Source organism: Fibroporia radiculosa, assembly GCF_000313525.1.
Source record: "Fibroporia radiculosa TFFH 294 genomic supercontigs, scaffold13103, whole genome shotgun sequence".
Lineage (NCBI taxonomy): Eukaryota > Fungi > Basidiomycota > Agaricomycetes > Polyporales > Fibroporiaceae > Fibroporia > Fibroporia radiculosa.
Window position 1 is genome coordinate 112,218 of NW_012133480.1, and position 27,813 is coordinate 140,030.

The 27,813-nt window shown below is 49.8% G+C and overlaps 9 protein-coding genes across 9 annotated transcripts; 3 read left to right on the forward strand and 6 right to left on the reverse strand.

Moving 5' to 3' along the window:
• Positions 1 to 484: 484 nt before the first annotated feature.
• FIBRA_07465 (uncharacterized protein) lies at positions 485 to 1,710 on the forward strand (the record flags this gene model as incomplete). The annotated part of the gene is made up of 4 exons (XM_012329148.1): positions 485 to 868; positions 923 to 1,016; positions 1,074 to 1,390; positions 1,471 to 1,710. 4 exons carry the CDS (start codon positions 485 to 487, stop codon positions 1,708 to 1,710), a joined length of 1,035 nt encoding a protein of 344 aa, XP_012184538.1.
• A 427-nt stretch (positions 1,711 to 2,137) lies between these two features.
• FIBRA_07466 (uncharacterized protein) lies at positions 2,138 to 3,346 on the reverse strand (the record flags this gene model as incomplete). The annotated part of the gene is made up of 7 exons (XM_012329149.1): positions 2,138 to 2,296; positions 2,359 to 2,413; positions 2,478 to 2,600; positions 2,662 to 2,702; positions 2,771 to 2,843; positions 2,896 to 2,955; positions 3,021 to 3,346. 7 exons carry the CDS (start codon positions 3,344 to 3,346, stop codon positions 2,138 to 2,140), a joined length of 837 nt encoding a protein of 278 aa, XP_012184539.1.
• Positions 3,347 to 6,354: 3,008 nt separating this feature from the next.
• Positions 6,355 to 6,982, reverse strand: FIBRA_07467 (uncharacterized protein; the record flags this gene model as incomplete). Its single annotated transcript, XM_012329150.1, has 2 exons — positions 6,355 to 6,795; positions 6,845 to 6,982. 2 exons carry the CDS (start codon positions 6,980 to 6,982, stop codon positions 6,355 to 6,357), a joined length of 579 nt encoding a protein of 192 aa, XP_012184540.1.
• A 653-nt stretch (positions 6,983 to 7,635) lies between these two features.
• On the forward strand, positions 7,636 to 10,243 carry FIBRA_07468 (uncharacterized protein; the record flags this gene model as incomplete). Its single annotated transcript, XM_012329151.1, has 11 exons — positions 7,636 to 7,891; positions 7,952 to 8,067; positions 8,508 to 8,524; positions 8,578 to 8,764; positions 8,819 to 8,987; positions 9,037 to 9,152; positions 9,207 to 9,338; positions 9,404 to 9,593; positions 9,645 to 9,726; positions 9,788 to 10,051; positions 10,153 to 10,243. 11 exons carry the CDS (start codon positions 7,636 to 7,638, stop codon positions 10,241 to 10,243), a joined length of 1,620 nt encoding a protein of 539 aa, XP_012184541.1.
• Positions 10,244 to 10,796: 553 nt separating this feature from the next.
• On the reverse strand, positions 10,797 to 13,131 carry FIBRA_07469 (uncharacterized protein; the record flags this gene model as incomplete). Its single annotated transcript, XM_012329152.1, has 8 exons — positions 10,797 to 10,999; positions 11,054 to 11,232; positions 11,283 to 11,696; positions 11,749 to 11,920; positions 11,974 to 12,194; positions 12,249 to 12,568; positions 12,618 to 12,673; positions 12,729 to 13,131. 8 exons carry the CDS (start codon positions 13,129 to 13,131, stop codon positions 10,797 to 10,799), a joined length of 1,968 nt encoding a protein of 655 aa, XP_012184542.1.
• A 1,404-nt stretch (positions 13,132 to 14,535) lies between these two features.
• Positions 14,536 to 15,983, forward strand: FIBRA_07470 (uncharacterized protein; the record flags this gene model as incomplete). The annotated part of the gene is made up of 5 exons (XM_012329153.1): positions 14,536 to 14,640; positions 14,699 to 15,019; positions 15,071 to 15,218; positions 15,266 to 15,546; positions 15,603 to 15,983. The coding sequence occupies 5 exons, from the start codon at positions 14,536 to 14,538 to the stop codon at positions 15,981 to 15,983; spliced, it is 1,236 nt and encodes a 411-aa protein (XP_012184543.1).
• Positions 15,984 to 16,339: 356 nt separating this feature from the next.
• On the reverse strand, positions 16,340 to 17,706 carry FIBRA_07471 (uncharacterized protein; the record flags this gene model as incomplete). The annotated part of the gene is made up of 4 exons (XM_012329154.1): positions 16,340 to 16,972; positions 17,027 to 17,437; positions 17,502 to 17,614; positions 17,673 to 17,706. 4 exons carry the CDS (start codon positions 17,704 to 17,706, stop codon positions 16,340 to 16,342), a joined length of 1,191 nt encoding a protein of 396 aa, XP_012184544.1.
• Positions 17,707 to 19,140: 1,434 nt separating this feature from the next.
• FIBRA_07472 (uncharacterized protein) lies at positions 19,141 to 21,068 on the reverse strand (the record flags this gene model as incomplete). Its single annotated transcript, XM_012329155.1, has 18 exons — positions 19,141 to 19,251; positions 19,313 to 19,369; positions 19,421 to 19,514; positions 19,572 to 19,596; positions 19,651 to 19,669; positions 19,723 to 19,790; positions 19,838 to 19,895; positions 19,957 to 20,031; positions 20,082 to 20,149; positions 20,213 to 20,321; positions 20,373 to 20,386; positions 20,453 to 20,464; positions 20,514 to 20,546; positions 20,604 to 20,685; positions 20,739 to 20,763; positions 20,817 to 20,870; positions 20,925 to 20,963; positions 21,025 to 21,068. The coding sequence occupies 18 exons, from the start codon at positions 21,066 to 21,068 to the stop codon at positions 19,141 to 19,143; spliced, it is 987 nt and encodes a 328-aa protein (XP_012184545.1).
• A 3,504-nt stretch (positions 21,069 to 24,572) lies between these two features.
• Positions 24,573 to 26,703, reverse strand: FIBRA_07473 (uncharacterized protein; the record flags this gene model as incomplete). The annotated part of the gene is made up of 8 exons (XM_012329156.1): positions 24,573 to 24,623; positions 24,682 to 24,735; positions 24,793 to 24,928; positions 24,993 to 25,131; positions 25,195 to 25,200; positions 25,253 to 25,939; positions 25,996 to 26,148; positions 26,199 to 26,703. The coding sequence occupies 8 exons, from the start codon at positions 26,701 to 26,703 to the stop codon at positions 24,573 to 24,575; spliced, it is 1,731 nt and encodes a 576-aa protein (XP_012184546.1).
• Positions 26,704 to 27,813: the final 1,110 nt, after the last annotated feature.

Consider the following 27,813-nt stretch of genomic DNA (forward strand, 5'->3'; position numbering starts at 1 on the left):
TTGGGATTCGGGCCATTTGCTATAACTCAACTGTAGTACGTCGTATTAGGCCCGCAACACCACCCGCATCTTGCCTTGCGTAGCGGCGCACAAAGAGCACACTCCGTGCCGCTTTGAATTGCTTACCGCTCTTGCAAAGATGGCCGGTCTCTTCGCCGAGCTGGCATTCCGTGACTGCATTGAGCGATCATTTGCATGGGACCAATATCGCCAGAATCCTCACATCCCCGATCCTCTCGCATAGCCCCTCACGTGTGCGCGTCTTTGATGGCATGGTGCATTGCTCCTTTCATCCCGGGCGCTGAAGCCCTCCAGTTACCTAAGTCATATAAGCGGACATTCCCCATGCGAGCTTGGCTAACCCCTCCTCACCCTGCAATCGGAATCCATCCGCTGAGCAGCTCCTCCGGTATGTGTCCTCCCTCTTACGCCCTGACCTCCGATAGCACCCATGCAACTATGCTAACCGTGCTTCCGCTAGGATATGTCAAACTCGTCCTGGGCGCCCAACGAGACTGCGTCGGTCATTTTCGCGGAGGAGACATGGCTACAAGGCGCACTCCTCTCTAACATCGCGTATGGGATGCAGCTCACGCTGTTTGTCATGTGCTTTGTGACCCTCGTCCGCAAAATGGATCGGCACAACTTTCGGCGACAGCTCTTCCTCCTCAGCTTTATTTGCGTTATCTTCACCATCGGAACGTTATTTATGGGGAGCCAGGCAAAATTTACGCAGCAGGCGTTTATCGAATACCGAAATTACCCTGGAGGCCCCAGTGTGTATGAAGAAGCAGAGTTCGCTAATCCCGTTGATGAGATCGCGAACGTGTGTTTTGTTGTTGGAAACTGGTTATTGGATGCTTTTCTCGTGCGTTGCTGGTGGTTCGTGTGGATATGTCACCGGGCTGATTACTTGTCCTAGGTCTGGCGATTCATGGTCATCTTCAGAGATTTTGGACAGGGCTGGCTGGCTGCACTGACCTTCTTTCCCGTCTTGATGTTACTTGCATCGGTTGGTATGTTCATCACTTCATAGCTTGATTCTGCAATAGCCTGACATCTTTTACTGATAGCTCTCGGGCTTGCCCTCCTTATTGACATGACCGGATCATCTCCTTTCGCATTCGTAAACATCACACTTGCGTACTACGTGATGTCGCTCTCCCTCAACGTCATCGTTACCCTGCTAATCGTCGGTCGTCTGCTTATCTATCGACGGCGCATGGCACGCGTCTTCGGTACGAAGGAGTCGTCGGACTACTTGAATATCTCTGCCATCCTCATTGAGTCTGCATCCCTTTACTCGATATTTGCCGTGCTCTTCATCGTGCCCTTTGGGCTGGGCAACTCGCTCGCAAATGTATTCCTGGACAGCGTCAGCCAAGTACAGGTATGTCGTCTACTTCCAGCCGGATCATTTTGTAGAGCACTCAGGTCTATTCCATCTCTGACTCACCTTACTATACGCAGATCGTCTCGTCCCTGCTTATCATCTATCGGGTGGCCACTGGCAAGGCGTGGTCACAGAGTAGCGCCACTGAGCTGACAACGAACCCTAGCACAACCGCAATTCAGCTCAAGCATATGGGAAGCATGCGGTTCGCCACCGTTACTAACGCTTCCACTGCTGTGGATTCTGTCATGACCAAAAATACTGGCGGGATCTCGATAACACGCGATGTTATACGGGAGAAAGACTCAGTGGTGTAGCGAACCCATACCTGCGAGTGTATATTGGACAGACTCCTGTACTTTAATTTACTACTGGCGATTTCACGTATCTAGCCTCTCACCTTCATTCACTTCAAGCGCAGTGTACGAGTAGCGACCTGTCTTGGAAACATGGTGCCCATAGTTGAGATGTCGAGATACTAGGTCTACGTTATTGTGTTATCTGAATACACAACTTGTCATTCCCGGGTGTATCTCCACGAAATGTAATTCTGCTATCGTAATGACATATTTTTCCTGTACAGTCCACGCTGCTACTAAGAAGTTGGGTCTGATTCCACCACTACAAGAAGATGAAGGGTGGAGATAATATGATTGTTCCGCGTAAGAGGTTGAGAACCCGTCTGGAGCTGTGCCAGATCAGCGGACCACAAATTGTCTGTCAATCACACTCATACCAGTCGCCTCATCGTGCTTCATTACTATCCGTCAAAGCTAATATGCTTCCATTGATCAGCGCAGTATACGTCCCCTCAGGTGAGACCACGGATGTCGCTAGCCCAGATGGAAGTTCGCTTGAGCCCATCTCCCCAACCATTCGTATGCCCATGGCAAGTCTTGACAGCTACAATAAAGGTTCACATCTGTCAGCATCCGTTAAACAAATGGAAGTTGCCGACGACTTACGTGGATGTGGAGGTTCACACTGCCAGTGAGGAAGGTGAGTCCGCGAAAGAACGTGCTAGCGGTAGGCAGGCGAATTGTTGATCATTGGCGAAAAACTAAATGCATGATTGAAGGCGCACCTGAGGAATTCCTCTGCCGGCCTTTTCACTTCTCGATGTACTCCACCAAACGAGGCAGGTCGGATGGCAATGAAGTCATCATAACCCAGCTGAGCAAGAGCGCGTTCTGTCAAACCTTTGCTCCTTGGTACCCAGAGTGCATAGTAAGTTTTGGATCAATCGACTGAACAGAGGGCCTCCACACCTGAAGTAGAACAAATAAGATGATGGGTTCGCATAAATTGCCTATACGTATGTGCGCTAGGTGTTAGAACGATCTTCATTGACAATCCGAGAAATTTCAAGGCACACACGGAGATGTAGAGCAAGCGTTGTCGATGTTCAGGATCTGATGATTTGGCCTCACGAGCTGCGTTGACAACGTATCTAGCAGTGCGTCAGAGAGAAATTTCCACATCGATTACATCCAAGCACTAACTCCTTGTCGACTCTAGTGAACTCGTCGCGGTTTTTCGCGGTAATGCTGCTAGTTCCGAGGCTATCCAGGCAAAGAAAATGACTGTCCAATAAAGAGGTAGGATTAGGAAGATGTGTGTGACGCACGCAATGAAGATCACATCCCATTTCCCATCTCGTAACCCGCTGCTTTCCAGGTCCTCGTAATTCATGACCTTTTGCTCCAACTTCTCCTTCCCAACAACGATCTTCTCAGCAGCAGTGATTCTTCGTCCGTATTCACTGACGCGAGCGAAATGTGGCGAGGCAAGGATTTCTTGCAATACGAGGCTACCTGCCGCACCAGTTCCTCCTAGGATCAACGCAGAGAGACCCTTGCCTGTATGCACATGGGTCAATTGTTCGTGCAGATAGAACAAGGGAGGATCGTACGTGCCCAGCATGCTATGACTGCCTACACTTCCGATACTCATACTGCTCTCAGAGCGGACGATCGATGGTAGGAAGAAAGCACAAGTGGCTAAATGTACGCAAATCTTGGGACTTCTTCACCTGCGACCGCGGGAGCATTGTCGGCTTCTCTGCGGTGTCTCCCATGCAAACGCCACGCTGACGAGCCTGAATACTCGAGTCTACAGAACAGTCCGCATGGTATTGTCTTCCTGGCGCTGGCTCCTCCAGCTACGTACACAAAGATAAGTGTTAAGATCTAACAATGGCAAGCGCGTTGACATACTTTGCTTCCCCAACTTCCAAGTCTCTGATTCTTGCGCTCCGACGAAGTGCGCTGGCGCCTCTGGCGCTGCCCTAAGCAGTGCCGTGGAATGAGCGACGAAGAATGGTGAGACCCGGTCATCTGTTGATTCCGCGCTCCCTGCGCCCGCTCGTTGCTCACAATCCGTTGATGGAAGGTCGTCGGACAGGATGTTGACACAACTTACCGCCGACGAGGCATTCCTAACTTCACGTCCATATAGATTCGGGGCCATGGATAACGCCATTACTTTCTCGGTCCAACCATGGAGATCGTGTTTGCATTCAATATAGTGTGGATTTTGGGTTCCAACTTTGAGTGTTCATGCAGGATACTAGACCCGAGTAGTAACTACACTTGATAATCTGAGAAAACTGAAGTAGACCAAAATGCCTGCGAGATGCCAGCTAGGCCCGGCCCGGCGGTAAAGGAATAACCATGACCAAATAAACCCCTCTAGACTTGGCTGCTCCTTTCTCCTTATCGCACATGCGCATGTCGCTCAGCCTCATCTGCTCTACGCCAGTCTAATTGCTGCATAACCCAATCTTTGTCAGGATCCGAGGAAGTCGCTCAGAAGCAACGACAGGCGTGGATAGATAGTCCGAAATTCGCCTCGTACGTGCCGATTCCCCGCGCTTTCGGACATGCATTTTCAGCGCTCCGCATTGCTTTGTCCTCTCTACCGGTTTGCTGGTGCCTAGGTACGCGCTATTTCTCTATGTTATCGCACAGTCCGATTGTGATCCCAGACACGCTAGTGCCAGCACGCCTGGGACCGCAACCATTGTGGCGTATCTAGCAGATTGACCGCGACCACCACGTACTGTCAGAACAAGCACTCTGTGGTGAGCAGTTGATCAAGACATCATCAGACCCTTCATGGACTGTCTATACGAGTTGATAAGGCTGCGATGTCGTTCTGCTGAACATTCTACAACCACAATCAGTCACAACGGACCGCTCATAATTTTTATTTTCGCGTAAGTGTGGAATACGGACTTACAAGATGCAGTTTGCAAGAACGTCTGCTGCTGCTGCCTACAACAACAAATAAGGCCTGATCAGGTTTGACTCCGAGTTCATGCCTTCTTTCAGATCGTGTGTCGAACAACCATTTCAAGAGATGTCGACGATGCTAAGCTCGCTGGCTGTTATAATAACTAATATAGGGCGATCAGCTGAAGGTGTACCCTGTTTCATTATTGCCCGGTGCGACTTGCGCAGTATCCGGCCGGAGGTATAGATCATTGCGGCAAATCAGTTGCTGTGCTGATGGACAGGTGGGCTCATATTTTTTATTGTGAAGTGTGAAAAAGTTTATCTTACCGTTGCGGTAAATCATCGAACAAATGACGAAGAGAAATAACTCACGTTTCCTTTGAATTTACTATGTTCTGTAAGCTCTATCATAGAGAATATCTAATACGCAATCTCGTCTAGCGTAAGGTATCCATGGAAGCAACTTTAAGCGTCCATGCATCCTGGCTTTGCGGCGGATGTAACTTAGGGCGTCTCGTTCGAAGGTCAGTTGGTTCATGCCCACTATGACGGTGAAAAACTATCCGAAGGCTATGACGACCAAAAAATCCGAGATGCAGAGGTGTATCTGTGATTCTGACAAACTGACTGCTCGGGGGGACCCAACAGCCGTTTTCTGTCCGCGTGTGCCTCAAGTCACTTACTGGTTGCAAAAATACACAAGCTGGGTATCGGTAAAACCCGAATCAGACATCTTCCTCCGCCGACTTGTGCCTCTTGATCTCTAGGTGTCTGGTTCCTTGCTCACCAACCACTTTGCTAAATCTTCCAATCACTGATGGCACTATTCTGACGACCGTGGCAGCAGTATTGGCCGGGCTGCTCTGGACCCGTGGTTTGACCGTAATCGGGGTGTACCGGATTGTTGTACCGCATGCCTGTTTCCTTGCACATTCTCAGCACTCAACTTGGTACTCCGGGGATGCAATTTACATCTTCTAGTTTTCATCCTTTTGTCAGAGTTTCCCTGTCACGACAGCGACAACGACAGCGCGCCGGGTGAATCATCACATTGTTGTAAGTCGCCCTGTTTAGCGCTCGGATATCTCACTTAGTCACCCTATATGGTACTGATCACATAACAATTCGAACGCTTGAAGATATTGATTGCCTATCTATTGTAGATGGAGCGCAACGCTGTGGCCTGACTGCACTGGCTCGGATTCGTTTCCGGGGAATTGTACGAAGCCTGTCTGCTGCTAACGACGGGCCAGAGGCGGCGTTCGGTCACCCTGTTCAGACAGTAATCACTCAAGCTCAGTCCCTCCATGTCAAGCTTACAGCGCAATCGCCACCGAGGGGCATCACTGCAGCATGCAGACAGTGCAGGGGTAATTCACGGCTCTCAAATTGCATCATATGCTTGTCCAATTGGATGCTGTGCTTATGCGCAAACGTCCTGTATGGTCTCGTGAGGTTCTCTGCCGAAAGGGGATTGATCGTTGTATATTGTTGTACCATGGCTGCCTGATTCGACAAGCTCTGTATTTACGCCAACTTTCTGCGACAGACTGAGACGAAGGCCCTTGGAATAGGCCTTGACATCGCTGCTGGAAGCCGTTCTGGTCGACCAATCTAGTCTGTTGTATGCCAGGCGTTCCTCCCGACCGGTCATCGCTGCGTAAATGGTCATGAGTATGTATCGCCGCACACTCGATGTCGTACTCACGGGTTCCCGAGATTGTTCTACGGCATCGCGAGCGAAAGATCCTTGGTTTCGTCTAAAAAGGTCCTCAGCCCGTTGATCATCCGTGACAGCAGGTCTCTCTTTATTGCGATTTCATCCCGTGTTGTATGCATTTCCAGCTGAACTTGGATATCGATGTGATTTGCGGCCGTGTAGTTTCGCTCCATGTCGGCGAGACGACACTCGTCCTCCTTCGTGCTGATATAAATGGCAGCTATCTGGCTTTTCTGCTTGTCCAAGAATTCTTGTCTTATCCCTATCTTGACGGCAACCTGTGAGATAATCTGCTGCTGGGAGAGACTGTGCTGAGAAGAGTACTGAAACGAATGGTGCTGCTGGGAGCTTGCTTGTCCAAGACGGCGCTGACCGTCGTGTTCTGGTCGGTCTAGACTAGTATCTTGAACGACGCTCTGCCGTGTCTGCTTCCGCGACTGGCCCAGCTGGTCGCCTGCATCAGTATTGTCACTCGTTTTCGGCATCATATCCTACTCCCGTTGTTGCTGGAACGAGGTTCGAGTTTGAGCTGATCGTTGTGGCTGCTGCAGTTTCTTGAGGGCCGTGTGGCGTATAGCTAGAAATTGTGACAAAGGAAACAAGTCGCTGTCTGAACTTGAAATCGTGGGACATGGGATCGCTGGTTCCCGTCCATATGAATCTCTTTCGCAATACTAGGTCAGTTGCTAATGATCAGTTCAGCGCGCTGCAGCGTTGTTTGTGAAAATTGAACTGCGCAGCATTTTCACCATGGTCTCGCCATCGGGTCTCGCATGTTGTAGGGGTTCCTTCCCTCCATGCCGGTGGGATCCGCTCTTTGCGCGCGAGTCTCGACTGTGCAGGGTCATGGACGTTGCCGTTTTGGACCCTTAATGTTCCCCACGATCAATGTCTAAGTTGCCGGGGACTCCGGAGCATCAAGCTGAGGAATGGCACATGTGGTGGGATTCGTCTCCTTCCCATTATGAAGACCAATGTTGAACCTTGAACGTCAAATGTCTCGGCTGGCGTGTGTTAGGCGTATTATTAGGGTCCCAAAATTTGTGACAGGCTACAACCCTGAAATCATGACTGTTTTATATCCGTAACGAATAGATCGTTAATTTCTGCGTAATATTATAGACATACATGAACGCACGTTGGTCACTGCAGCGAGTAGGTTAAGGTTTGTGGAAGCTGTCGAACATCAACTTCGCTTCGCGCGTGTACGTGACGTGGACATCAACAACACCATCCCATGGCTCACCTTTCGAGCCTGCAGTCAACTGCTGCGCCCGCCAGCGACCATGGACTCGGATAGTTTTGTAACCGCCAGCGCCATCTTCGGCGTTGTCGTGCTCTTCCGCAATGTCTTGGAATCGAGTTTGCTTGTCACCGTTCTCGCGGCTCTCACTAGCTTTTTCGCTATCAGGTACACCCTCGCGCTCCGGGCTCGACAAGCCTATCCACCTGGCCCATCTGGCTGGCCAATAATAGGCAACGCTCTGCAGATTCCTCAAGTTCGACCTTGGCTGACCTACTCGGAGTGGGCAAAAACTTATGGTGGGATGATTGCGATGTCTTGGTTTATCGCGACCCTGTTGACGATTGACTGACGAGCAGGAGACCTTGTCCATCTCGACGCATTTGGCGAGCACCTCGTTGTGATCAATTCTATTGAGGTGGCGAAGGACCTACTCGACAAGCGGTCTACAATCTACTCAGACCGACCGCGTTTTGTAAGCCCGATCATCATGTTTCGATGATCGACTGTCTCGTGAGGCACGGGCTTTTGTGTTCATTTCTCTTGAATTGCTAGGTCTCTGTTTCATTGTATTTTGATATGTATCTGACCTAATGTCTTGGTTGAAACAAAACCTGACAATTGGTGCCATTGCCTCCTATATTACTTTCATTTCATCTTCTGCTCGTCTAGACCACACCGTGTCTGGTGGACTAGGCTGGTATGGTTGATTTTAGGATGACGCATAGTCCTAGCAGTATCAGGAATTCTTCAACCAAGTGGGGGGCTTTGAGGGTAATCCTCTTCTGTAAAGGTCAAGTGTACAGCCTATCCTGTCTTTATATCTTCTAGTAAATTGGAAGGGCCCGTGCCTCGCGAATCAACCCATTCATCGAGCTGTTAAAATTTCTGACATATTCTTTCATCCTCGCCCAGGTTATGGCATGTGAGCTGTACGTACGTCTTCCCATCGATTTCCTCAGACGACTAAGGCCTTTGACTATAGGTCAGGGTATGGCGAAGAAATGGTGCTGCTATCCTATGGCGACGATTGGCGTGCACAACGCAAGCTCGTCGTGCAGTCATTCACTCAGTCGCTTGTGCCGCGATACTATTCAATCCAGGAGCATGAGGCCCGCAGACTTGTCCAGGGAGTCATGCGGGATCCCAGCACGCTTGTGATGCAGACTAAAGTGTGCGTGTGCATATGCGTATATGCGTAGCATCCTCTCTTCTGTCGGTAGCAGGGTGTGCTAATGGGGCATAGACGGATCGCGGCTATCATCATGCGCGTCACATATGGATACGAGGTGGAGGGCGAGAAGGACAAGATGATCAATACTTCGTTCGAGGCGATGGACAACTTCAGCCAGGCGACGGAACCGGGTGCGTTCATGGTCGACCTCATTCCTGCCCGTAAGTGATTCGCTTGCTTGGGTCGACTTACAGTAAACATAGATCACAGTGAAATACCTGCCCGAGTGGATGCCTGGCACGTCGTTCCTACAGATTGCGAAGAAGTGGAAGCAGTTGGAGTGGGATGCATCATGGGTTCCGTATCTATGGCTGAAGAAAAATCTTGTGCGTGATTATCGTTTCTAGTGTTGTAACCTGCCATAATACTTCGCACTGCAGAAAACAGGAAACGTCCACTTGCCCAACTTGTGTGCAACTGTCATCGAGAGCGGCGGCGGTGAGCTCTCAAAGGAAGACGAAGCTGCGTTAGTGTGGGGTGCGTCATCGGGCCTGGGTGGTGGTCTGGACACGGTATGATCCCTTCGTTTTCAAAGTGGCTTGTTTTTGCTAAGCATGATATACTATTATGTACAAAGAACATGTCTACTATCTTCACGTTCTGCTCTGCGATGCTGCGCTACCCGCACATTCAGGCGAAGGCACAGGCCGAGATAGATGCTGTCGTGGGCCCGGACAGGCTTCCATCGATCAAAGACAGAGCTTCGCTTCCGTATGTGCGAAGTCTGATCACTGAAGTTTTCCGATGGCAGCCTGCCATACCTCTATGTAGGCCGCACGCACCTTTTCTCGATAGATGCACTTACGAATTCGGTTCAGGTCTACCTCATGCTTTACGACAAGACGACATATACAAAGGCATGCTCCTGCCCAAAGGTTGTGTGATCATCCCCAACGTCTGGTTCGTCTTCGCACCCTCCATCTTTCCTTTCGCTGACTTCCAGCTGCCTACTTCTGCGCAGGTACATGCTGCACGACCCCGCGGAGTTCCCTGACCCGATGGAATTCAGGCCCGAACGCTTCGGCGGCGACGACGCGGAGATGCAAAAGGTCACCGACCTGGCGTTCGGCTTTGGGCGGCGCTTCTGCCCCGGGTACCACTTCGCGGAAGGTACCGCATTCGCGGTCATCGCGACCTTGCTGGCGACGTGCACCATCGTGCCGAAGCTTGACGCGCAGGGCAAGGAGATCATACCGGAACTGACGTATACAAGTGGAACCATCGTGTAAGTGTCTTCAAACGCGATCGTTGATTCTTCTGCGGCTAGTGTTGGCTGGGGTGAGGGCAATGCAAGGGTGATTGTGCTGATGTGGATTTGCGAAACAGATTCCCGGAGCACACTGAATGCGATATCAAGCCACGTTCGGAACACACGAAGGCTATGCTCGCTGAAGCGGTTGCGAATCGGGAGTTTTGAGTTGTCAGAGGGCTGGTGTTTTGTTTGACCATCCTGCTATGTTTTGTACCTGACGCCTGTATTCTCAGTGCTTGTGGAATCATCTGTCATTCTCATACATATCTTGTATGGTATCGTCGCTTTGATCACTTATCACCGTGCTGAACAAAACTAAGTTGGCTGGTGTTTGGAACGTCTGACTTTTGTCGAATGTGTTCTCAACTTTTGATTTATGTATGTCATTGAGAAAGATTGCACTCGAAATACTCTTTATACCATCCATATGCCTACGATATGGAGTCAGTATGGTCGTAATGCGCGAGCTATAGATTTCCATTGAGGCAAACATGGATCAACGTATTCATCTCGCCATATCGCCTGCGCGGGAGGGAGACATTGAAGCTGGCCGTTTTCTCGATACATCGCATCTCACAGCCTATGGACGTTAACGAAGTGGCTCAATGCATCGATCGAATAGGCCAACGCTATTTTTTGTGGCCGTATGTATGTATCCACACAAAACAACTATTGGGCGATTTAGCGACCCCTACGCTATCACAAGCTCACCCGCTACTCAATCGATGTCGTCTTGCACGTTTGAGAAGGGTGCCGTAATGACCCCTCGGTTCATTGACCGGCTCCTATCAATGTGTACGCGCTCCGATTCCAACCACATGGGAAGCCCGCCAACAGTGGTGTCCGGGAGCTTCGTCACAAACCCAAGCTTCTGCCAGAATCGAACCATATCCGTGCTTCCTGGATAGAAGCTACTCGGAACTGCTCTCGCCATGGTCATCGTATGGCAGTACAGACAATAAGGTGGTGGCTTACACTCCGGGGTATTGCGTATGCCGCGAGACCACTTTCTTCTCTGTGGGGAGACAGTTTTTATGAATTCGTCGACAGAGATATCACGGATTGTCGGGTCAGGCCTCGAGGGTGTCACCCCATGCGGCAAGCCGTCCAGGCTAAGAATATTAATGATATCATCAGGACGAGAGGATGGCCACCTAGCAATGCTGATAAACGTCTGGCCGTAATACACAAGGGATGCACTTACCAGTAAGTGTTGCATTGATTGAAATCACTCTGCCATGGAAGGCTCAGACCACGACAGACATGGCCAGCCGGGAACAAATCGTGATTGATACGGAATGGAGGGTCGCTGTCCTTGCTGGAAGGGTGCCGCTCCAGCACGTACATTTGTGACTCCCTAGCCTCCCAAGACATCTCAATTCCAGGATATAGGGGTTCGCCTATGGTGTGCTCGAGCGCAGCTCGTGTCAGGAACAGCGGCTGCAAGGTAGTAGGGACAGACTCGATGTCTTTGTACGAGCTCCACGGGGCGTCGTCCGCGAGAAAGTCTCCGTCTTTCCACTTGGAAAAGTGATCGTACTGAAGCTTAGTGAGCGCGGCGAAATTTCTGATGAGATTTTTTGAACCTATAGGCTCGCCAGGCCGATCAAGATCACCACTATTTCGGTCACCTAAGAATTTCGACGATGTACGGGTGAAGAAGAACTCACCCGTCACCAGACAGCCTCGGCATAAACTTTGTCGATGCCTGGTCTGGCTTCTCGTAGTCTGGCGCTCTCAACCGCTTGAAAATACGGTCGCGTAGAATTGCGTCAGACATGGCTTTTCCCGGTGTGGCCAGCTTAGATTTTATAGGCAAGAAATTCCCCATACCGGCAACACCTAGCGGCAATGCCATTCAGTTGATATACGATCAATGCTGTCACAGGACCTACCATGACCTTGATATGCTTCATTATTGACCCATGACAGAGTATAGCAGGAAAGCAAGACGGGCCATATATCCCAGTAAAACAGTGTCCCTTCATGATCCTTCCAGCCCTTTTCTTTATTGTAGATGTTCGCGATGAGGTCGTACAAGGTCGTCGGAGCCTGGATACCCCATACAAATCTTGGAGGCGCGACCAGTATAGTTGATTTTTGAAGCGCTGCGAGACTTGTACAATGCGTTGAGGATTAGAGTCAGGTTGAAAACACACAGAGACCATACATTTCCGCGAGATCCGGATGTTTGACCGTAACATTAACCCAACCATCACATGTATCGTCGACCCAGTCAATGCTGTCAAATGCAGAAATTATGTCTGGCTGAAAATGGGGCTGGCTGGGATCCGCGACGGAGCGCGAATATCCAGCTCCACCGATGAAAATAAGACGCCCATGCTCGTCGGTGCGAATTTGCCCAAGATGTACTTCGACAGGGTTAGCTTTGGATCCCTTGAAACCCCCTTTCAAATCTGTTATCATCTTCAGACCTGATATTTGCTGCTCTTGGGCATCGACGATCAGGTCAGTTCGATTGTCATATGTCTATGCGTAGCAGTTAGCTACAGTCGCAAACAGAAACAGACATCCCTACCGTCGTTGGCTGAACATCTGGGTTCCTCAAGCTTATATCCGCCGTTGAATATTGCCCTGGGCAGCCGAATTTCATTGCCGTCGATACTCATAGCGGACTGTCAGGACATACCTCTGAACGTATGATATGCACCTTTATGATTGGCGACATGAACAGTCCAAGTGAGAGTATACTGTGATTTGTCGCCGGATTTTATTTCGCCAAGGTTTTTCCCGTTTTTATCGTAGGCGTATGCGCGGAAACGAACAGCCTGTATAGCATACTTTTTATTGACAGAAGCGAGAGGAAATTCAAAACTGCACACCATGCGCTTGATTCTATACTTCGAGTCTCTAAAACTATTGTTCACAGCGGGTGAGACGTCGTCAGAGCCGGGCACTTCAGGAGAAAGGAAATATTCGATGTCGCCATCTGGTTCTCCAGTGTCGAGATTGAAGCCGGAATCTCCAAGACGAGCTATGCCTATAGGCGGGAAGATCTGTATGTAGCTGATCTCAGTGGGGTCAATGGACATTATGCAGCAGTCAGAAGCTTCAAAAGTCCCAGAGCGTTGATTCAGAGAAGGGCTTGATAAATCTTACCTTGAATGAAATGAGAGGAATGTACTTATACCTTCTCACCCCCGCTTCATAAAAACTAAGTTCATAACACGGGACGCAGTATGCAAACTACTGACAAGGACCATGTGTCCATGTCGACAGGGGCTGTTATCTGAACACGCCACGGACAGACAGTTTCAAGCACCACTGTTCAGTGAAGCCAGACTGGAGTTACTGTGGCGTGTGGCTACTGACAGGGCCTTCCATGAGAGCGCACCCCGAGACTTCTGAGTCGAGCCTAACTGGCCTTTCGCATACCCCAAGTGGTCAACTGTGGAAATGGTGCTGCAACTCCGAGTCAATATCACCACGCTTATAGTTTGTCGCCGACCTCGGGTCGGAGCGACCATGCAGCTTCGCGGTCTAATCGCGGCGTTCGTGTGATCTAGAATGAAGAGGCTACTAGTCATGACTTGCAACTAGCTGTTTTCCCCCTTGGCAGGAAGGCAGAACTGAAGAAATGTCTCATCAAATGTCGATACAATCTCCGTGGCAGAAAGCAAAATATTGGCCAGAAACCAGAGCATAGCCAGCGACATGAGCCTATGTGGCCGTCCTCCTTAAGATCGTCATTTAAGGACTGCCTGACCGGGGAGACTAGATGTGAGCTTTAGGTGTCAGCGGCGTCGGAGCGCCGAGTCAGCGCTCAATGTGGTGGCCACCATCCAAACTTACAGGTCACACCCTGACCTAGCTTTGCCATTGCCAGCAGACAACATTCCAGATTTTGTCACGTCGGTGCACCGTGTGTACATTGTACGCCATCATCATGCGCAAGACTCCCTATCGATATTCAAGGTGCCACACAATTTGAAACCAGGTGTGAGCTTCGCCATCTCTGACAGCTTTTTTATTTACTTTTCAAGTTGTCCTCCATGCTACTGTCTCACAAGGTTTAGTTATAGCAGACAGAGGGCCACTTGATTGGATGCACGTGTTAATACACGCAAGGTGAGCTGGACACATCAGCTTGAACTCATCTGTGCCGATGCGTTTTGCTTATGCTGGGTTAGTTTGGGAGACGACTGACGCATCCGATTTGATCCCAAATGCCAACATAGCATCCCCCCCCCACCACACTGCCCGCTCATGGGTCTCGCTAAACCAAATCATAGGCTGCATTGTACGGCCATGTCGCCGGCACATCCGTTATGCACCTCGAACCCGGATGGCGAATTTCAATTTGCCCCCACCCCAAATGTTTAGATGTACGCGGCTGCGCCTTTTGAGGAAGATTCCATGATTCACCTTCTCTCACATAAATCCGGACTTTGTGAGTAGTCCGCCTCGTCCCAAGTCTCCCACCACAACAACTCGCCATGGAGTACTCCCTGACACCCTCCGAGGTCGAGAAACGCCAATTTAAGGACGAAATTGTGCTCATGCTCCGCGACGCAGTCAGGGTCGAGCTTTCGACTATTCCCGTGAGATACATCAAACTAGTATGACACCGATGCTGCTATATATAACGTTGCTCTTCAGCTCTATTTGTACTCAATCTTTAGCATCCGAAATGACAATGGGGCAGGAGGCAGCATGACAAGGAAGAAGATCCTAGGTAGTCTCTCGTTCAAGCCGCATCTCATCAAGCTGCTGATCCCGAGGCGTGTAGTCGTCGTTCATCAGGAAATGCTACATCTTGCACTAGCGGGGAATCTCTTGACATCCATTGACTCTGGTCCTCAACTTTACTCAACTGCATCTGTCCCAACGTATGGCGGCCCCGACGATTTCATGCTTCATTCGAAAATTCCCCTCAAACTGCAGCTATGCGACAAGAGCATGCTCAAATCGTTTCTACAAGTGAGTCCATTGACATTTTACCATTTGTATCGCGTCTCACTTTGATGCTAGATTGAGGCACCGTACGAGAAACCACAGATCCTGTCTGATACCGAAGAGCAGGCGGACATCACGTCCTCCAGCATATGGGAAACGTTATGGTACGGCATCTTAACTCAATTCAATAGCATCGGGGAGTTCTACACTAAGCTTGAGTCGAGTAAGCTGCTTGTACACCCTGCTGGCTACTTCTGATTATCGCATCAGTGATCATAAACTGCGAACCATATCTTGAATTTAAAAATAGGGAAATCCAATACTCACCGACAGAATTCTTCAGCGACATGATGGTGCAGATCGTCGATCAGAAATCTGCATACAAGGCGTTGAAGCTCATCATTGATCAAGGCGAAGGTAGTGTTGGAGTTGAAGAGGCTCACTACCAGATGTTCCTCGACCTCTATCAGGGTCCGACAACCTGGCAATGCTGGCCCGTGCCTGCCTCGCCGACAACCAAAATGTATGCGGACGATCCGTTCTTGCACGAAGTGAGTTTCATGAGCTCTCTGCGCCTTACGCAAGACACCGACTCCATATTTGACAGCTTGCGCTCGCATCAAATGCTGTCTACTGTTATCTTCTCATCACGATCCAGAAGACATGGCGCGCCGCTGACCTTGTCGTGCGCCGTGCGCTCATCGCCATGATACACTCAATTATGCTCGACGTGTTGTCCCCGCTCGCAGACTTGATGGTCGAGAAGCCGTTCAAGGACGGGCAGCACGCTGCTCCTCCGTTTGAATTCTACAGGACCAAGGCAGGGGAGGACCCGGAAAAGGTTGATGACGCTGGTGTAGAGCTACATCAAAAATTGAAGGGCCATCTTGACGCAGCGGCCGAGTTGGCCAATCGAGACGATAAGGAGACATTGCAGCTGATTCGTTCTGCGGTGGATCGAATCCCGTGGCCCGGCAATGAGGTTTGACGCGGCTAGATAAGTATCACTAGAAGCTCTACGATGTTTCTGTGATCGTGCTCTATGCCAAACATTGTGCGAACCATATAATAAACCACACTTGCTTGGGATACAATCGAGGGCGAAAGTGGTGTGCACGAGCTTCACCGTACACTACAGCAAGATGCAGGACTGGCATGGGGGCACTCGTTTTAGTCAATTCCAAGCTGAATCACTACGCAACTCTTCATTTGGGGTTCTCGCTAGTACGTTACCGCAGGACCTTATCCTTGACTTGGGCACGAAGCATCGAATATGATTCAGCGACACTGTAACTTTGCTGACCTACAGTCCTTACCTACCGTTATGGAATATCATGCCCGAAATCACTTTCTCGCCCTCCAGAACTCTCCGTCAAATCTCTTCTCCTGAGCATAGAAATACTGTTTTTCCTCGTCGTACTTCGACCACGCTTGCGAATAGACTTTCTGAAATATAGATGTAGGATCGTCCGAACCAGCTGCGAGGAGGTCCCGGGCTATCACGTCGCCTACGAAACAGCCCATCTTCAAGGCAGTGATCATCCCTTGAGATGAGAGGGGGTCAAACGCCATAGCTGCATCTCCCACTGCGATCCACTTCGCCTCGCTCGACACAGACACACCACAAGGTGGTTCGAGGCGTGCAGAGCCCGCTGCGGTGCACACCGGGTACTTTGCGTCACCGTGGACAAGGATGTCGTAGCCGCCCGACGTGATCAGCTGCGATATGTGCTGAGTGTTGGTGTGGAGAAGATTAATGAAACCGTCCTGCTTCCGTGCGTCCCTCGAAGTCGGGTTGGAGTCGTCGGTGTGGTAAGCCACGACGCGGCGGTTGGAGGGAAGGGGGGAACTGTACCACCATCCGGACTCGCTGGCCTCAATTACGGTCCGGAAATCTTGGTCTTCAGTAGTCGGTGGCGAGACGAACACGGCATAGAATGCCAAGAGTGCGTCCTCTCTGATCGTTCGCGCTCCTAGCTAGTGTAACTGTGTATCTGGGCCAGCAAGTGCTGAATAGAGGCTGTGTCTCACCTTGCGTGCGACGGTTGCTTTCCGTCCGGACGCATCAACCACCCACTTGGACGTGAAGACTCTCGTCTTGTCAGACTCAAAGATGCTCGCTGACAGAGACCAATGCAAAGCGTCGTCCCGTGTATCTACGCTCATAAAGACACCTTTGACGAGCGAAATAGTGTCGGGTGCAGCACTGGACACCGTGTCGCGCAAGATTTGGTCGAAACAAGCTCTGTCGAGATGCCATCCCATCCCAAACGGATTCATCATCGCGTGTGTCTCTTCCAGTTCGGAGCTTCCCCAGGCTGATGCATTGCCTGTGCACTTGATATACGCCCTTTCGTGCCCATCTCCAGAAAGTCGCTGAAGAAGATCAGGAGACAGATATGTTAAAATCTGCTTGGCGGCAGCAGGCAACGACTCTCCAATCTGAATGTTGAAGACGATCGGGGTCAATCAACACCACATATGAGGTGGGGATCAGTCGGTTTACCTTAAATACACCAGGGTCTGCATCATCTAAAATCAGGACGGATGCACCCGGGTTTGAGTGAAATAGAGTTAACGCAGCAGCGCAACCTGCGACGCCCCCTCCGACGATGATCACTGCAAGTGTGAATTAATGAATTGTAGACACAACGTATTCGTAGCTCTATGCACGAACCATCATAGTAGACCGTCTCTGGACTAGAATCCATAGGAAGGGGGCAAAAACTAAGTAACGAACATTAAGGTTCAGAGTGACATGGCGCTATATCGTGCCGAGCATATATGGTACAGCATCAAATGCGTCAGGGCACGAGCGTGCACACCACAAAGTTACGCTCATGCTTGAAAATCATGTACCTCTGCCAGTAGCAGTGCCGGTCGAGAGGATGATCATGACTGTCTCAGTCGTGATCGACTTTGGAATCGAGTTGTTGCTGTTGCAAGTTTCCGCCCGAAAGGCTGATCGGGTACTAGAAATGACCAGAATAAATCGTAGCCCTCAATAGAGAACGAGAGTCATTTGTTAATATGTGAGCACACCAGAGGAGGAAGAGGAGCCTATATAGATGCGTCACGGTACTGTCACTCTAATACTGAATAGGCGCTTTAACGCAGCACAACCCGGCGGCAATTGCTTTACGCGTTCCTCGGTGGCTACGCCCTTGCATACTCCTCTGCCTGCATGTTTGAAATGATCCGAAGTGAAAACCAGTGTCCTTGAAGTCCTTGCTTTGCACATGATATTTTCGGGACCATCTAAGCGAATGATCCCCACAGAAAGATATGTCGTCCTGGGAACGAACTTGAACCTCGGAGACGTCGACAACATCCGTTCAGCACGGCTTATGTCAACTGTTTCTTGGTTCTTTCTGGATATGCATCTACATGAAGGGGAATGCAATAGGCTCTGGAAGACAACTCACCCAGACTCAAGAGATTCCGATGTTGTCTCAAATTCCGATCATTATCCGTACTCATCTCAGTGCTCATCTCACTGGAAGTCTGAGGTCTTAGACTCACAGTTGTACTAATTCAAATCCCCTCCCCTTACTACAGTCCTCTGAGATCACATCATTAGTAGCTTGCGATTGCTGACTACGTCGTGGAACACAACAGCGCGCACTGAGGTTCGCAGAACTAGTGGGTATAGAATCTGACATGTCTGCGCATCTGATGCCATGACCATTTCTAGTCTCCAATCTTGATAATGAGCACGTTCATTTAGGTGTATATATCGCGACCTGAGTGGCGCTGACACACCTGTGCGCAACAGGTGCGCGTTAAAACGCCTCATTCCCCGCGCCGGGCATCTTTTAAGCGGGTTCTTGGATCCTTAAATGATGAACAGCGCATCTCGAGACGGGATCAAGAATGATGTAGGCTGCTAGCGTTGTAATCGACCCGGAGTGAAGACTGACGTAGCGCGTCAAGATGCGACTAGTGGCTTACGAGCGAATCGCTATTCCAAGCGGACTGCTGGCCGCCCGAGGCTCTTAAGAGCAGGACGAGGATGACCCGCCCGTCTGTGACCATTCTCAACATAGAAATGTAGTCAGGAAACGTCATGTGCAGCAATCCTATTAAGTTTCATGCGTGTGGTATCATACAAATATCCGCGAAGCAGACCAGACCACTCATCTTCCTTAAACGACAGCTACGATCTTAGCGTCGCTCAAATGCGAGCCAACGTCAGATTTTCGATTCCCAGCCGCGGACATGTCGACCATTTGATGTGTCTCAACGCTGACCATGACCTGTAACAGTTTCATGTATTTGTAAGATACACAATGGCTGCGCTACGCCTTGAGTTCATACCTGAGCGGAACGCGAGCCCTTGGAACCAATATCATCGATATCACTATGTGGCATCGTCTAAAACAAATTAAATATCCAACGTCGACAGCAGTGCTTGGATACACTCACCCTTCCTGACGAAGCCGTGTGCCCTGTTGGATTACGACTGGCCGAAGTCAGTATTGCGCGAGAATTAAGGCTCGACATGACAGAGTTGCCATATCTGCGAGGTTACCGCTTTCAGATATATCAGGAAGAAAGGCCTGAGTAATGTACTCACAGCTTGCATAAAGTATAGTTAAATGCTACCATACCCAATCAGTAAGAGCGTGGTTAATGAATTATTCATGCAGCCTCACCAAGATGCAAACCACCAGGCTGTGACGAACAATTGTCAATACCTTCAGGGGAGAGATAAAGAAAATACTTACTGATGCTACATAAGCGATAATATCTGCCAGCGCAAAGCTTGCGGTAAGGAGTCCATTAGACATCGTGACTTGAGAACCTATCAGTACCGTCTCTAAGAATACCACTGCAACTCACTTTGAATAATCTTAGAGATTACAGTCTCCGTCTTCGAGTGACCGGTGCGGCTGCGATTCTGTTACAGCATCCTGTCTGATGAGCGTACATTGCTTTTAGATTAATAAATTTGAACAAACCAGGAACCAGATGAGAGACAGCGCAATTAAGACGTCGTTGAATGCAGTAGCTGATAGCCAAACCAGAACAGCTTCCTGAGGATTCTATTAGATGACATCATCCGAGGACGGTGCATGAGACTTACCTTGTAGTGTACGAAATTAGTAATAAGTGGTCGCATCGCCATGTTGATGGATGTGCCGATAGCTGCCACTGTTCGTTGCATCACGGTGATAAATATGGAGCACAGAACGGCTTCTAAATGACTTGACTTACGGGATTGAATAATAGCTAATGCTACGACGGTACCCGCTAGCCACCTTTTCCCGGTGAGTTTGAGAAGCCTCCACGCGTAGAATACTTGGACGAGTGCCCCAATTATACCCTGTCAACCACGTGAATTAGAGAAGGCATCGAGGGCAAGAGCTTGACTTACAGTCAAAGCTTCCTCTAGTTGCGTCGATCAGACAATGGTGTCAGGAAATCATAGGCATTCTGTTTCGATGGTGATCATACCTGTCTCCATCACTATAAATTCTGGTCAGACTGCGAAAGAACCTCATCACGAATAACATACACCAATTCGCATAAATCACTGCATTGAGGCTGCCTGAAATGACCATGTTATCATCAATGTAGATCCGTGGCAGAACATACCACCACTCACCGAAATTTGTTATAAGTACGCCATATATCCATGCAATGTTGAACGCAGTGTTGAGTGTATCAGCGAAGAAGAGAATCCCGACCTGATAAAACATTATAAGATGATGAAACACCTGTGATTGCTGATGAAGCTCACATAGACCTTGATCCAGGTAGGATCGCTACATGATGAAATCAGTCAGGCCACGCTGCTTCTTAGGATCTACGAACGCACTGTCTATACGTTGTGTAGTAGAAAAATGTCTGGGTGAGCATGACGCCATATAGCCTAGTGAGAGGCTGTGAGCCGAATAGATCGATGGGGATCCAATCCTAGACACACATTACATTCATGAAGATTCCTGCCAGACATGGACCGTCTCTATACGAGGGCATCGAATGATAAGTACGCGAGAAGAACACCGACTTTCCAAACCACATACACGAACTGCGCAAGCGTTTGTGCTTCTGCCGCTTCAGAGGCCATGATGCGATGGTCTGCCTCTCCCAACGGAAGACTTGAATAGTAGAAGAGGGATAAGTCAGAGAACACTAATGGACGCAATCGAGGTCCGGGACGGGGAACCTTCGCGCTTAAAGACGGGTCAAGGCCGGGAGCACCATTAAAAAGCCAAGCACAATACGGGTGGCGGCAGACCGACCACTGGGGCAATGAAGCTGAAACGGGATCAAGGCGCTCTGATCCCACGGAAAGCAAGTATAGTCAGCCAAAAACGTTCGTGGGTGATGTATGACAGACTGTTCGGCATGCAGATACCTTTGACAGTGAACAAATTTATTGATTCAGATTGCTAACCACTTCACTTTGTCGCTAGCAACAACTGATACGACATCCTGGAAAGCTTTCCGGCATTGCGTACGTATTTGCGAAAGCTTTCTCTCATGCTGAATTCCTCCGGCGCCTGAACCGGGTGGTCCTGGAAATACCTCTACCACGCAGCATTAGACCACTCATGCTGTTCCCCGCGAGCGAATGCTGGAAGACGGACACGGTACGTATATCGGCTTGAATTGGAAACCCTGGGCCGGGACAGCGATTGGCAATGCTCGGCGTCTGGTAGCCGGACCATGTGAGAGAGCATGTGCACCTGTTAACCCACTTGGTATTTCCACCGTACCTACGAACTACAAATTCGTCAGCCCCACTGAGAACAGGATCCTATCTCAGGACACACACCGTGGATAACAAGAACGCCCCTGATGCGGTGGCTTTCAGCCAGCTGCATGCCGTTGATTCACGCCCATACCATTCGTGATGCGGAGCCAACGAGGCCACCTTCAAAAAGATTGTCAGCGAGGTCCCCGGGCCAAGCCGCCCTAAGTCGTCCGGACACCGGAGAGTGCGTACACCAAGCAACACGGTCAACCAGTCAACAGGAAGACATGACGGATGAACAGCGGACGAAGTGTGGTCCGACGTGCGAGCATCAGCCTAAAACTTTGTGTTCTGAGAAATCATGAGCCAAGGAAAGCAAGCCGGACTTAGAGCGATGTCGACGGCCCGAGGAAGAATCAGGTCGAAGCACAGCCGTGATACTTAGAAGCAGAGTGGCATGAGTGCAGTGCGAGAAATTTCCCGCTGTGGTTCATCAATAAGCATGCATTCGATGCTCAACTTGAAGTCGTCGGTCGTCGGGGTACCTGTCGAACTGTCGCAAAGTCACATCCGCCACTCACCTGCCACGCAGTCAACTGCCCAATCAGATCTGCAAAACTTTCGGGGTTATCCGAGACCATGTTCGCTCCGAGGCGTATAATTAATTCTGGCTCATCTCTATGTAGTATTCGGACGGCTCGTTTGGCCGTGAAGCTGCGCTCCCATGCGGAGTCATCATACGTCTGGAATATGGGTTAGTAATCATGCTTTGGGTATAGTCTATGTGACTGAAGATTGATGGAATTTCGACTACGGATCACGCCAAGGTAAACCGAATCAGAGGGCAGTCCATTAGATGACAGAAGATTTCATCGCGGCGGTCGCGATACTAAAATTTCAGTTTGTGTGTACTACATTTGGCTCTATTTTTCAGCACAAAATAAACCCGCAACGTGAAATAAATTACGAACAAATACGACAACTGCGAACGCATGCGGTTGATGAAAATTCCAGCCCAGTCAGTGGTGGCCCTTTCTATGTAGTAAGGTAAATTGGACAAGGCGAAAAGAGTGTTTACAGAATATGCATAGAGACAACGTTTAAAGCCATTCGGAATATAAGATGCGGCTGAATGCTTTCTGTGCATGAATTTACAACATGCATCTATACTTTCACATCGAGATGCCACTGGAGACTCCCTCTTCAAATTATTCATCTCCTTGCGTCAGTGTTCAGCTACTGTCGACGATGTAGCTGTGCAAATTCAGAAGGATGTGGTATGCATCGCTTGAACAATCTCATAAGGGATGTTGAGAAAATTAGCCGGATAAAATTGCTTGATATGAATATAAATGCCACCGATGCATTGATAAAACATATTGCCATGGTCATCTTATGCACGAGCATTTCGAACTTGACTCTGGCGCGGAGTCTTGACTGGTGACACCTCGCGAATTCCGTGAGTTGCATCCACGGGACGTAACGAAAGTCTGTCCGAGACTCGTAGGAATCTCTGTCTGTAGGAAGTTGTTCAATTCAAGATCGTACCAACGTTTTCCTCCTTCTACTTTCGTGATGTATGTCCAGGAAACACGGGTTTTCCTCCCGGTGGTTGCGCCTACATGCAAGAAGCCAACGACCGCCTCATCAGCGAATATATCAGGTTCTCGGGGCTGAGATATCAACGTTGCGCTTCCATCCCGGTAGTTTCCCCTCTTCGCTTGCGATGAGAATATGGACCACCGATTGAACGAATTGACATCATGCAGTGTTGCTTTATTGAAGATGAAAGAGACGAAAGGAAGTGTTTCAGTTGATATACGGCAATGAGAAACAGGAATACAGAAGAAAGTCTCGGCCTTCGATGAAACGTGATTGCACTAGAGGGGCGAGGCTGCACAATTACATCCATGTAAGATTTATTCGGAATATCTTAAATGATAACATCGAGCGTCCTTCAATAATTTTGTAATGTCTGGGGCTCCACGCCACGCACCGACAACGTTATTTGCAAATACAGGTTCCAAAAGGCCTCCCCATTATGTTCGAACTTAACACCTCACAACCTCAAGTGAGACGGCACCCCAGCCAATTGGTGACCGCGCCAGGGGTTCCGAGTGTACCTGACGTACCAGGACGTCTACGTTCCGCGCGTGAGGTGTCAAAATTCAAGTTCTAGCAGTCATCACCACTAAAGCCGCCATCAGCTTCTACCTTACGCCACGATCCAAGTTAAGGTAAGCCGATTACCTGATACACCGGTCGTTTCGCGCACAATCTTCTGTATCATCGTAATAGTCTTCGGACAGACGCGTGGCTGCCGAAGACGGAACTTCCGATGTGATAGTGATACTGGGCTTAGGGCACAGGCATAGCCTGAGTTGGAGCCTACAGTGAACAACGCTGGCTGAACGTCTACCATGAATGCCAGCGGCATGAATCAAGAAAATTTGATGAGAGAAAAGACACCTTCGCAGTACTAATTACTCACAGAGCGTTCTACTATATGGCGCAATGCCGGCGCTGGACGCATCGACGAGATAGGAACTTTTGGAACATCAAGGTTCCGATGCTCCTTGCCCAGTCGGAGCATACTGTAGACTGCACGTCCATGTCGGTGTCATCGATAAGAATACACATCCCGCGAGCGGGACTGTAAAATGAAATAAATATGGAAGTGAAGTGAATCGAAGGCAAACAGAGCGCCGAGAACAACTTGGCAGACCAAAACGTCCACGTACACAGCCTTGCAGATATATAACGCGAAATGAAGATCCGACATAGCTCAGCTCATCGCGACATGAGCCATTCATTTAAGATGCGCTCACATTAAGTAAATTAACTACAGCCATACAATCAACAACCATTGGATATTCAACTATCATCGGAAACCAGACCCAGCTGCCTTGCCTGCAATTGCAAACCCTGTACGTCCCAGCATATCAGTGACAGGTTTAATTGAAATTGGAGAACAAGCTCCTACCAGCTGTTTGGTCAAGGCACGGGCGGCGGAGAAATCTCCTGCCGCATACCAGAACTTTCATTGACGTGAAGATTAGACACAAGAGGAACTAATAAGCGATGGATAACTCACGCCTGGATGACCTGTAGGCCGATAGGACCCCCAGATCTCCCCTTCATGGTCCAGACCCCACACTGGATTCGTCCGGTCAATAACTTCGGCGCTGAATGTCTCCTTAAGATTGACCCGTGGATCACCGAAACCAGTGCTGCGAGTGGATTCGGCGGCGTTAGTACAGCTGTGCACATGGACATGTCGTGAGATGCACTCACGCGAAAACAACTAAATCCGCCTGAAGTTCCGAGCCATCTGTGAAGACCACACCATGCTCGGTGTATCGTTCAATCAGAACGCCTTGCTTGATCTTGACCTGACCACTCTCAATGAACGCGGACAGCCCTACGTCCCACCCTGAACAGCGAATGTGACCATATCAGATTCAGACATAACGTGAGAGATATAAGAATGATTTACAGTATCCTAATGGAGGAGATCAGTGCTTCGTACATGTATGGCAGTGCAGTGGGCGCACCTCCTAATCGTTCGAAAACCAAAGGGTGATAGCCCGACCCGTCTGTCCCCATAGTTAAGGCCATGCCATTGTTCTTGAGTATGTCGACCAAGTCTTTGTCCCGCTCCCAAAACTCGGCCTCGCGCGGCTGCAAGATTTTCCGATAAAGGTTCATCGGCATGGAGAACAACTTGAAGTCGCAGTTTGGGGTTGAGACACCGCTCGGCCAGAATTCGTACAAATCCTCCATCACCTTCTTCGAGGATGCAACAGTAGTTGACCCGCGCTCCACCATGGTGACGGATGCCGCACCACGGTAGGCCAGATCCTGACAAATGTCCGCAGAAGACTGGCTCGCGCCAATAACGATTGCGTGCTTCCCTGCGTAGGGTTCCCCGCCATTGTAGCTGCTCGAATGAATTACTTCACCCTTGAAAACGTCTTTGTCGGCGACCTCTGGCATATTGGGAGGGCCTTGAGCTCCAATTGCGGAAATAATGTGGGAGGGGTGCAGCTCTACCTGCTCGCCATTTTTATCCACGATTAATGTCCACTTCTTGGACTGAGAGTCGTAAGATGGCGTAGGTATGATGTAGGAGCTCGTCCATACAACGAGATCCTGCGATACTGCATAGTACTGCATCCAGTCAGCAATCTTCTCCCTGGGAGTGAACTCAGGCCAAGTTTCAGGATACGGAGCATAGAGATCTACGAGGAAGAAAAACGATCCAGATCTAATATGACGTCACGGCAAATAAACTCACATTCATGATGGCGACGGATGGTATGGATGGATAGCGTTGGGTAGCGGGCTCGCCATTGGTCGCCTACAGCTTTGTGCTTCTCTACAATGAGAGCTGGAACATCAAGCTGTTTCAGGCGAGCTGCAACCTGTAGCCCTGCCTGGCCAGCACCAACTATGGAATGTTTCAGATCATGATCTAGCCAAAGTAACAAGACGACATACTGATGATCACATAGGGATCCTTCTCGATCGCCGCACGCCTAGACGCGTTGATCTCATGCCAGGAAAGTGTATGATTGTTGAAGATCCCCAGCTCACGCCCAATCTCTTCGTGACCTTTGATGCTGTCGCGCGATACGTAGAGCGAAATGGCTTTGAGCTCACCCGTCGCTTCGTCGGGGAGCAGACGTACGTATCCGTGGCCTCGCCAATTCGGAAGGTCGAACTTGAAACCTGTTCCGACACCCACACCAAAGAGGAGCTCGGGGCATAGACCAGGCTCCTCATCAAGTTCGAAGTTCGAGAGCTGGGCCGAGGTAAGTTTGTCAGTGAGATACGCGGCAATCTTGTCATGTCCTTCCAGCGAACGGGTGTTCCAAGTAAAGACGAGGGCATCGCGAAACCATCCGTGAGGGAGGACAGACTGTAAGAGGGCAGCGACATCCCCTTGGGAAGCGGCAGTAGCAAACGCACTCAACCACTTCTGTGCAGCGTGTTTGGGATCCATGGTTCGACGTGCGCATTCTCTCCTGATCGGCCTCATTTATTCTGCTCTCTGTCTAGAATCCAGGAGGAATTACATAACAGTTCCTGCGTGCGTCTGCTCATTCGAATTCTGGGTTTCCTGTCAAAGTTAACTGCCAAAAGTAGAGACGGGGCTGAGCTGGGGTTGAGAGCTGAACGCGGGAAGAACTCGAAGTTGATGTCGCTTCGCACCAAAAAATCCATCTGATTGCGGCCAGGGACCCAGTCACAAGAATAAAGCCTAGCATCAGAAGTCAGAGAACCACATTGTGGGGATGCGTCTCACGGGGCACGAAGGGGATATCCGCGCCACTGGTTTAGCAGCGGCTAGTGCTAGCAGCCGGATCTGGGGAACGGATCTATGAGAATCCAGCTCCTCTCGTGAGACTTGGAGGCCGCGCGTGCAATCATATCGAATCAGTACTTAGGCACTACAAGAGAAACAATGCCAACTCACCCGGCTGTCTGCGCATTCGGATGAAGATTGTCGCTTCATCTTTGCCCAGACCAGACCCGTCTGCCGTGGAAGAATACATTTGTACCGTTCAGCCAGCTTGATCGGACCTGAGGTGGGTGGCAATAAGCGCTTGTCTAAGTTACATTTAACTCCATATATGGGCTGTTGGAATGAACAATATAAACTATATCAAGTTATCAGTTGGATAAGCTGCGATTAGTTTCCCGAGCATCTCAGGTTGCTTAATTCAGTTTGAATTCAGTTCATTTCCACTCCCTCCCTCTCTGGCTTTCCGGTACTAATTGCTTACTGAGGAGAGACAAGTAACTGGAAACTCAAGGTACTGCTAGACTCTCACACGGTCATCAGTGCAACTCGCTGTTGCCATTTGGAACCTCCGTTTGAGTATATCCGCGGGCAGTTGTCAAGCCCATGGCCGACACGTAGCATCAAAATCCATCAAAATCTGAACCCAAGACGAAAAGATTGGCCACCCGAGCTTTTTGGGAGCCCGTCAATCAATCATGTTCCAGAAGACCACAGCGGGCTGTAAGCGGGTTTTCGAGTTGCCTGGGGCCCTGGGCTCCGTTGTCGTTCATGATACCATCTCGAAGATACGATGATACCGCTGCCAGG